Source organism: Macrobrachium rosenbergii, chromosome 18 (assembly GCF_040412425.1).
Source record: "Macrobrachium rosenbergii isolate ZJJX-2024 chromosome 18, ASM4041242v1, whole genome shotgun sequence".
NCBI lineage: Eukaryota > Metazoa > Arthropoda > Malacostraca > Decapoda > Palaemonidae > Macrobrachium > Macrobrachium rosenbergii.
Genome location: NC_089758.1, coordinates 21,294,234 through 21,305,587, shown reverse-complemented (window position 1 = coordinate 21,305,587; position 11,354 = coordinate 21,294,234). Strand labels below are relative to the sequence as shown.

Here is an 11,354-nt window from a genome sequence, read left to right as displayed (position 1 = left end):
GTATATAACTTCAATGGGAAGTCTTTTGTTATGGAAATCAATGTTATCAAAATTAAAAGGTGAAATATGCCATAATGGAAGTTAATGTTATTAAAAAGAAATAGGGAAATCTTTCATAATGGAAATCAATGTTATCAAAATTAAATAGGGAAATCTGTCATAATGGAAATCAATGTTATCAAAATTAAATGGGGAAATATTTCATAATGGAAATCAATATTATCAAAATTAAATGGGGAAATATTTCATAATAGAAATCAATGTTATCAAAATTAAATAGGGAAATCTGTCATAACGGAAATCAATGTTATCAAAATTAAATAGGGAAATATGTCATAATCGAAATCATTGTTATCAAAATTAAATGGGGAAATATTTCATAATGGAAATCAATGTTATCAAAATTAAATGGTGAAATATGCCATAATGGAAATCAAAGTTATCAAAATTAAATTGCGGAAATATGTCATAATGGAAATCAATGTTATCAAAATTAAATGGGGAAATATTTCATAATGGAAATCAATATTATCAAAATTAAATTGGGAAATATTTCATAATCGAAATCAATATATCAAAATTAAATGGGGAAGTAGTTCAAATTGGAAATCAATGTTATCAAAATTAAATGGAGAAATATTTCATAATGGAAATCAATGTTATCAAAATTAAATAATGAAATCTGTCATAATGGAAATCAATGTTATCAAAATTAAATGGGGAAATGTTTCATAATGGAAATCAATATTATCAAAATTAAATGGGGAAATATTTCATAATGGAAATCAGTATATCAAAATTAAATGGGGAAATATTTTATTATGGAAATCAATATTATAAAAAATATATGGGGAACTATTTCATCTTGAAAATCAGTATTACCATTATTAAATTGGAAATATTTCATCATAGAAATCAATATCATGAAGATTACATGGGGAAATATTTTATCATGGAAATCAATATCATAAAAAAATAAATGGAACTATTCCATCATGAAAATCAATATTACCAAGATTAAATGGGGAAATATTCTACCATGGAAATCAATATTATCAAACGTAAACGGGAAGTTTTTATTATAAAAAAACACTAATGATTATTAGTTATATGAGCCCAGCGTGGACTCCAAAATGAATGAATATTTACATTATCAGAATCTAAAAAAAAAAATTAATCAAAATCATCTTCACACACGTGGATAAATACTATCTTTACTCTATTTGTTTTCAATAAAGATCCTTAACTCTATATTTACAATACATTCAGCTATTGGTTATTGTAAGCGAAGTTTGTTTTTCGTTAGTAAATAATTCCTTTTTAGCATTACAAACAACGTTACTGACATATACTAAAAATAGCTCTTGGAGGATGGAAGGGGAAGGGGAAGGGGAAGGGGAAGGGTGAGGGGAGGGGAGGGGATGGAGGGGAGACGCCCCCCAACCCACTCTGTAAATGAATTATTGTAATGATAAATTAAAAATGAAAACATATGACGATAATGATCAGAACGAAATATATATATATATATATATATATATATATATATATATATATATATATATATATATATATATATATATGAGAAATATATTTCTGGAAATGCTCAAGGATTTATAATGCTCACTGAAAATAATACCACTCGAGGTAATAAGAAGATATACAAATAGCTAGAAATTATGGATATGTTCTTCGAGTGAATGTTAATGTTTTTTGTAAAAAAAAAAAAAAATATCCTCATGAATGCAGTAATATTGACCTGACATGAAGTACAAGAATGATATTAGATAATCAATGATTCTTGCAATACAAGAATGATGTGATAAAATAAGTAAATAAATAATAATATTGCTGATAAAAACAATGGGAACACAAACACTATAAAACCTTTACAAAAAAAAAAAATGGAAAAAAAAATCACAAAAAACTGAATTATTGGAGAAAAAAAAAACACTCCTAAATTTATAACATAAGAGATGTCACAAGAAATGATACATAATGAGTCATACGCCACGGCGATACATAAATGGATCATGACTGGAGTGAAGAAGGCGGTCACTGACACATATGTATCTCTGCAGGAGATACAAAGCTTTGTAAAGGTTAGGGGTACTTACGCTGTCATACCACTGTGTATTTTTATTTGGGTAGCACCTCTACCAGTGTCCTCAAAAGACATTATAATTACTTATACGACATTGACTATTTTGCCATAGAAATTATAACTTGATATATGTATGTACATATATATATGTATATATATACAGACATATATGTATATTTATATATACATACAAACATATATATATGTATATATACATACATACATATATATATATATATATATATATATATATATATATATATATATATATATATACATCCATATATATATATATATATGTATATATATATAATTTCCTTCACTAAATATTATATTCTTTCATCAAAGACCTCAACTGGTTTCACGTCTTCTTTTAGGTACAAGAATCAAGTCTTTTATTTCTTAATTTCTTACATAAAAAAAATCACACGCACACAATCTAAACAATATTCATAACTTTGGTACTCGCATTCCTCGGGTGAATAATAATAATAGTAATAATTATTCACTTTCACCGACTAGCAATGGAAAATCCATGACGAAGTAAAAATCGTCATCATTATTCATTATTGTCACCATCATTATCACCACCTTCATCGTCATTATCATCATCACTATGTCATTATGATCATCATCAACTTTCTTTTTACCACTCGCAAGCACGCGCATTCCATAGGGGCACTGTTCAATGTAAAATCTCCCTTCACTTTCCATTTTCAACTTTTTTTTTTTTTGACATTTTTCATCAAACAATTCACTGAGTTAATTAATATCACATCATCATCATGAACACAAAGACGGATGCCAAAGGGATTAGCTGGTGTGCTCTCATTCTTCCTTCTGAAAAAGAAAGAGAAGAAGAATAAAAATGTAAATACGCTAAAAGTGATCAAGGAGAGAGCTGGGTAGAGAATAACATCGTTTTTCTTACATAATTTGATAAGGCGAGAAATTTCATTTTCCAATTCCTTAGCTGTCTGAGGACGCTTGAGGAGAAAAAAGTATAATTTAAATAATTGTGAAATATCTTCTAGTTAAGTGAACTATGATTAAATACTTTTAAGTTGGGTTCAGATACTTTTTAGTTAGGTGAACTATAAAATATTTAGTATTTAGTTGAACTATAAAATATTTTTTACTTAGGTGAACTATAAAATATTTTTTAGTTAGGTGAATTATAAAATATTTTTTAGTTAGGTGAACTACAGAATACTTTTTAGTTAGGTGACCTAAGATTAAATACCTTCCAATTAGGTGAACTATGATTAAATACTTTTTAGTCTGATGACTATAAAATAATTAAATACTTTTTAGTTAGGTGAACTATGATTAAATACTTTCTAGTTAGGAGAACTATGATTAAACACTTTTTAGTTACGTGAAGCATGATTAAATACTTTCTAGTTAGGTGAACTATGATTAAATACTTTCTAATTAGGCGAACTATGATTAAATACTTTCTAGTTAGGCGAACTATGAATAAATACTCTCTAGTAAGGCGAACTATGATTAAATACTTTCTAGTTAGGCAAACTATGATTAAATACTTTCTTGCTTAGGTGAACTATGATTAACTACTTTCTAGTTAGGTGAACTATGATTTATTGCTTTCTTGTTTGGTGAACTATGATTAAATACTTTCTATTTGGGTGAACTATGATTATATACTTTTAGTTAGGTAATCTATGATTAAACATTTTCTAGTTAGGTGAACTATGTTTAAATACTTTTGAGTTAGGTGAATTATTATTAAATACTTTCTAGTTAGGTGAACTATGATTATATACTCTTATTTAGGTGAACTACATTTAAATACTTTCTAGTTAGGTGAAATATGATGAAATACTTTCTAGTTAGGTGAACTAGATTAAATACGTTTTAGTTAGGTGAATCATAATTAAATAATCTTCAGTCAGGTGAATTATGATGCCACCAGGTGCAACTAGGTGACATCTAACCTTACAGAAGAGAGCGTCTACAAAAACCAAATGAAAAAAAACTGACCAAAACGTTTTTCCCTCGATTTCAGGTAAGTCTTATTTTAATCAACTTTTGCAGCGGAAAAGCTGGTAGTTTTGTCATTATATTCTACTTATCCTTAAACGAAAGTAACAACCATTTCCTCCGCTATGTACACAGTTCCAGAGAGAGAGAGAGAGAGAGAGAGAGAGAGAGAGAGAGAGAGAGAGAGAGAGAGAGAGAGAGAGAGAGGATTACTGTCACATTTATCCTCTCAGGAGGACTTAAATAGGAAATAAACAACAGTTTAATATATTTTTAATCCATGCTAACGCTACTTCAACTGACAACTTAACACGCGTAAATCCATCACAAGCAGACTGAATACTGAAATTTGTACGGATAAAAGCTTTTTTTTTTTTTACCTTAAACCTTATGATGTTCACCATGCCGTTACGGAAATCAAGTAATCGAGGCGCAATAAGTTCATATTCAACAGAGAAAACCACAAGAATAATAATAATAATAATAATAATAATAATAATAATAATAATAATAATAATAATAATAATAATAATAATAAGAAGAAGAAGAAGAAGAAGAAGAAGAAGAAGAAGAAGAAGAAGAAGAAGAAAAGTGTGTTACTAGAAACAGCGGACATAGTGAGAAAAGTGATGGACTCCTAAGGAGGCAGGATGCAACCCGGAACTCCCTACTATTAAAACCACCCAGTCGAATAGGATGGCTGTTATAGACCAAAAAAATAAAAATAAAAATAAATAAATAAAAAAAAATAATAATAATGAACTCTCGTGATAGAGGATTTTTTCCCAGTAATAATAATATTTACGACGAAATTTTGAACATTAGCGGCATTAAATGGAGTGAAAAAGATATTGGTTCTCAATTTTTCAGAAAATGATAATAAGAAATTATATTAAAAACGGTACTTTGACCTTAATTAACTTACATTCTTGACAGCCATGAATATGTGACTGATCAATTATCATTAACAAGTTTTTTTTTATAAAAATGTAAACGATGAAATCAAGGGATATTGACATTCAAGAAAGAATTTTTTTAAAATATTACAAAAAAAAAAAAATGAGACAATTTAATTTTTCCGCACCAGGTTCATTCACGACAGAACTTAAAAATATATATACACCATATGAAAAATGGGATAAAAGCACGTTAAACGAAGAAGAATATATATATATATATATATATATATATAAATATATATATATATATATATATATATATATATATATATATATATATATATACATATATATATATATATATATAAAATATATATATATATATATATATATATATATATATATATATATATATATATATATACATATATATATATATATATATATATATATATATATATATATATATATATATATATATATATATATATATACATATATATATATATATATATATATATATATATATATATATATATATATATATATACATATATATAAATATATAATATATATATACATATATATTAAAAATAAAAAAAGAATGGATCAAATTTCTGAACCAAGTTCATCAGCAATCATGACCTGCCTTGACCCAGAAGCTTCCGCTGTCTCGTTACAGTTTAATTAGCCGTAGATTTAATTAGTTTTAATTAGCTGTAGTTTATTTTTACGTCCAACAGAAGTTAACGTTAAAGCAACTGATGTTAGTGTTCCACAGACAAGCGGATTATCGCTTACTTTAATCGTAAAACGATGCGTCAGCTGTTTTATTTAGTTACTAATTAATTATTAATTATTTATCAGTTAATAATTATTCATTTCATTGTTTCATTTCATTTTCAGCCCTGCTCACCACAGATATTAATTTCAATTCTTTTCGTCGTTACTATTTTTCTGTACTATTAGCCAAATATCAACACTTTACTACATGTATGCTCATTGTGAATAATAATAATAATAATAATAATAATAATAATAATAATAATAATAATAATAATAATAATGTTGGAGAGTATTCGAAAAAGTCACAAGTGTTAATAACCGATGATAATAATTTTGGAGGATAATTCCACATAGGGAGAAATTCTTTATAAGAGCGACCAAATAATAACATTAACAATAATAATAATCTCGGTGAATAATTCGTCAGCCATTTTGGCGTACTGATATGTTTAAAAAGTCACTAAATAATAATAATAATAATAATAATAATAATAATAATAATAATAATAATAATAATAATAATAATAATAATAATTTTCCTGGCTTAGATAGCGAACTTTGAAAGTACATGTGGCTCTCTTTGTTTATTCACCTCCATTTATTATTGATCTGTTTCTTATTCTCCTCGCTATACTTTTACTTTATTCATGTATGAATAATAATAAACTGATAACAATCATAATGTTTATTATTATTAGTAGTAGTATTGGCATAAATCTATTTATCTTTTTTGCATTCTGAGCAAAGGACAGAAAGTTATTAAATCACATAACTTGTCGAATGATGAGCAACTCATTTTCCCCTAAATGCATACACGTTGTATTTGTTATTTGCTATTTTGCAATGATTGCATAGATTTCAGTGTATCACCAATTCATTGTCTAAAAGTTTGACTGTAATTACCTGAATTGTAAACGCTTTTATTTCCGTTCATTATTGCTTGGTCGGCCGTCATTCAAATTTACCTGGTGAAATTTATGCTTTGGGTAAAAAATATCTAGTTCGTTTAAGTACTATTTTGCTCGCCGATATTTATGAGTCTGGTAATTATTCAGTATCTATCAAAATCCTTAATGAGCAGGTTATTACGGAATATCATTAAAAAAAACTTTAATGAGAATTGGTAATTAATAATCTGATACTTACAGTACATCAAAAGACTGCCAGAAGAGTTAATACATCCAAGCACCGGCAACTAGTGAACTACAAAAAAAATATAGATTGCTCACCAATGAACTGCAAACAAAATATAGATTGCTCACCAGTGAACTTCGAATAAAAATAGATTGCTCACTACTGAACTACAAACAAAAATAGATTGCTCACCATTAAACTACGAATAAAAATGAATTGCTCACCACTGAACTACATGAACTACAAACAAAAATAGATTGCTCACCACTGAGTCACAAACAAAATATACATTGCTCACCACTGAACTACAAACAAACTTAGATTGCTCACCACTGAGCTACAAAAAAATATATAGATTGTTCACTACTGAACTACAAACAAAATATAGATTGCTCACCACTGGACTACAAACAAAAATAGATTGCTCACCACTGAACTACAAACACGAATAGATTGCTCACGTGTGGATGCCGAGGACAGCGTCGCCGACGCTCTGTCCTCCATGATGGAAGCGTGGTAAGGGATGTCGCCTGCGATGAAGACCTCGCTGCTGTCCCAGTACAGGTCAGGGATCTCTGCCGTGCACTTGACGTTGACGTTCCCCTGACGGAGCAGCCGGGGCCACAGGGGGAACTGAAGGCCCAGCACGGCGGTTTCCAGGAAGGTCGCAGGGTTGTAGTTGCTACCTGGAATCTTCAGGGTATCGTAGCGGATGAGCCATGTTGGGTCAGCCTGGCGGTAGAGGAATTGGGAGTGGCAGAATGAGATACTGTTTCTGGAAACTATTTCCAGTTTCTGGAAACAATTTCCAGTTTCTGTTAATTATTTCCAGTTTCTGGAAACTACTCCCAGCTTCTGGAAGCTATTTCCAGTTTCTATTCATTATTTCCAGTTTCTGGAAACTACTACCAGCTTCTGGAAGCTATTTCCAGTTTCTGGAAACTACTACCAGCTTCTGGAAGCTACTTCCAGTTTCTGGAAACTATTTCCAGTTTCTGGAAACTACTACCAGCTTCTGGGAGCTATTTCCAGTTTCTGGAAACTATTTCCAGTTCCTGGAAACTATTTCCAGTTTCTGTTAATTTAACTTTTGTTTTGTTAGTGAGCAATGCTCACATTTTTCTTCTCTGAAAAGCAGCTTACGTAGCATGAGGCAATTATAAGGAAAGACAGGGAAGGAATAACCGCTTATTCTCAGATATTCCGTTCACATAGAATGTTCTGTAATTATCATTACAATCCTTCATGACACACTCAAAATCAGTAAGGCTAATAAGCAAAATAACAGGATTTCCTAATAGACGTTGAATACCTATTATTTATTTATCTATCTATCAGTATATATGTGTACACACGCAAACATAATATATACAATAGATAATAGGTATATATATATATATATATATATATATATATATATATATATATATATATACATACCTATTATCTATTGTATATATATATCTATATATATATATGTATCTATATATATATATATATATATATATATATATATATATATATATATATATATATATATATATATATATATATTTAATTCTTAAAGTTCAGGAAAATATATCCTCACTCTATTTGCTGCACGCGTTCTGTCGCTGAGAGCGAAAAGTCTTGGAGACTTTATACAATCCAAGAAGTGTGAGGAATAATTCTAATAGTGTCATCTTTGACAAAAGCCTCGCCTGCTTTATTTATTTATTTATTTATTTTTTGGTATAAGAGGTGTGAACGATAGATGACTGTCATCTTGTTAAAATTTCCTGTTAAAATTACTCGATTATACATTGAATAATCATAATCATAATCTCTTATCTTGGTCTATTGTCGTCTTCATTGTGTGATGTATATTTGTGTAAAATAAATTAAAGATAAATAAAAAATGAAATTAACAAGAGATAAAAAGAAAATTTAGCCATTATGAGCACTAATCCTGGATATAAGAGAACATGAAGTAAGCAAGTAAAAATTGCGTCGAAGTTTATTCGGCGCAATCGAGTATTCCGTACAGCATACAATGCTATATGAAACTCTCAAGTGAACGTGCGTCGCCTCCGGAAAGCGCTGCCCGACGCACGATTCATGGCTAAACTTAACTTTAAATAAAATAAAAACTACTGCGGCTAGAGGGCTGCAATTTGGCATGTTTGATGATTGGAGGGTGGAAGATCAACATAGCAATTTGCAGCCTCCAGATTCAGTAGTTTTTAAGATCTGAGGCGGACAGCAAAGGACACAAAAAACTAATAAAATGGTTTGCAAAATCTCACAGCAAACCTTAGCGATCTGATACTATTCATCTACAAAATGCTTTCATTATCTCGATAATTCTACAATTTACGAAATACTTTCATATTCTCTGTCATTCTGTAATTTGCAAAATACTTTCATTATCTCGATAATTCTAAGATTTATAAAATATTGTCAACGTCTCTACAAGTCCATAATTTACAAAATATTTTCATCGTCTGCATAACTGCATAATTTACAATGCATTCATCACTATAAATCTAAAATTATAAAAAAATTTCCGTCATCTCTAGAATTCTATAATTCACAAACCGATTTCATCGTCTCTGTCATTCTGATATTTACTAAAATATTTCCATCGCCTGGATAATCTCCGCAGCGAATTCTTTTCTTCTGTTCAATGTCCCCATTCGACATTTTCCATTTTAAGTAAATTCAGTCTTTGACTTGTGTTTCCAGACTACAATTACAACGCTAATCAGAGGAATGCCTCGATACATGGAAGGGATTAAGCGCCAGCAAATGAATATTACTTGCAAGCATCAAAGGTCAAAACTCGTGGAGCAAAAATGAAAGAAGAATAAAAAGAATAGTCGTGAAAAATAAAGCAGTGAGAATTACCCAGGGTTTTAAAAAACAAAAGAGTGTGAAGGATTTGCTGTATAAATGCGACAACATGCATCACTGCAATAATCCGTCATTTAACACTAAGTCGTTCCTTTCAGCTTTCATTTATGCATGTGGACACTTAATGGGCATTGCTCTTGCTGTTGCACATGTACATATGCGGTGCAAACAAAAATTTTATAGTGATATACAGCAATTCCGCGAGGTAATTTGTATTCTCGTTTCTCTTGGCATTAACTGTGATGCGTTGATTTCAGCTAGTTAATATTCCAGTTGTCTTCTTTTTAGTTTTCTGTAAAAGAAAACTGTCGAGATGGCTAATTGTCCGTCCGTCCGCACTTTTTCTGTCCGCCGTCAGATCTTAAAAAGTACGGATGCTAGAGGGCTGCAAATTGGCGTGTTGATCATCCACCCTCTAATCATCAAACGTGCCAAATTGCAGCCCTCTAGCCTCAGTAGTTTTTATCTTATTTAAGGATAAAGTAGCCATGATCGTGCGTCTGGCACCGTTATAGGTGCCAACAACACAGGCTACCACTGGGCCATGGGTGAAAGTTTCATGGGCCGCAGTTGAGAGTTTCATGGGCCATAGCTGAGAGTTTCGTACAGCACTATACGCTGTATAGAAAACTCGATTGCCCCGAAGAAACACTGGCTCATTTTTTTTTACATTTTTTATTACTGTACATAAAATCTTAAGTGTTCTAAACCGAAAACAGGGTTCTTTGGGTCACAAACAGTAGCTTAATCTCTATAAGACGAACGTTCAACTCAGGCAATCTGCAGACTATTGAATTTGACTATGCATCTAATGTCCCCACGCAACTTGAGTCTCATATATATTTCTATAAAAGCGTCTTTTCTACGTAAGATTTCATGAAGACCAATATTCTCAACGATTAAGGAGCCTACGACCGGATCTTAAACTACATGCAACATACTGAAGCAGACTCCTTACTTAACCTCAAGTTTTGATTTAAAAATATGGAATTTTAAAATTTTAATCAGGCCTTTTCTCATCAAGTGTTTTTCTCTTCAGAACAGGCTGCGATATCAACCTCTTTTGAAATACCGACGTGATAGCAGATACGGGATGCACCTTCCCGAGATGTAAAAGAGTACTGGAACCTTTCCCTCTTTTACTGGAACCTTTCCCTGGAAAAAGCGGGACGCCACATCTTAAAAACTAACCATAGAATTTTCTTGAAAATAATCTCATTATGTTTCCTACACCCAAATGACTCCATTGTTACTAAACCTAACTTAGAAGCATGGCAAAAAAAAAAAAAAAAAACCGGGGCTGGTGCAATACTAGCATACATCTCAGGAATTTGCGTACGGGATATTCTCACAAATAGATGGTTAATTGGTTTTAGATTAAGCTGGCCTTATGCCGGCACGGGCCCTTGCTTTGGGAAGGCCCGTATAGTGTGGTAAGGCATTTAACGGTATGCGAAGACTGGTGTGGACCATTGGATTCATTCCATCAAGGAACGGAAGGAAGTCTAACTAGAAAATTAGGGAGTACTTGTATA

General features: G+C 30.6%; 1 protein-coding gene across 1 annotated transcript in view; it reads right to left on the bottom strand.

Annotated features, from left to right (window-relative positions):
• Positions 1–2,423: 2,423 nt before the first annotated feature.
• The window catches only part of LOC136848180 (uncharacterized), a 303,253-nt gene continuing 294,322 nt past the window's right edge, over positions 2,424–11,354 (bottom strand). The window contains exons 4-5 of the mRNA XM_067120476.1: positions 7,389–7,659; positions 2,424–2,944 (exon numbers count right to left, since the gene is read on the bottom strand). Of these exons, the coding sequence (XP_066976577.1) occupies positions 2,877–2,944; positions 7,389–7,659 (339 nt within the window). The 3' untranslated portion in view covers positions 2,424–2,876. The remainder of the gene's footprint in view (positions 2,945–7,388; positions 7,660–11,354) is intronic.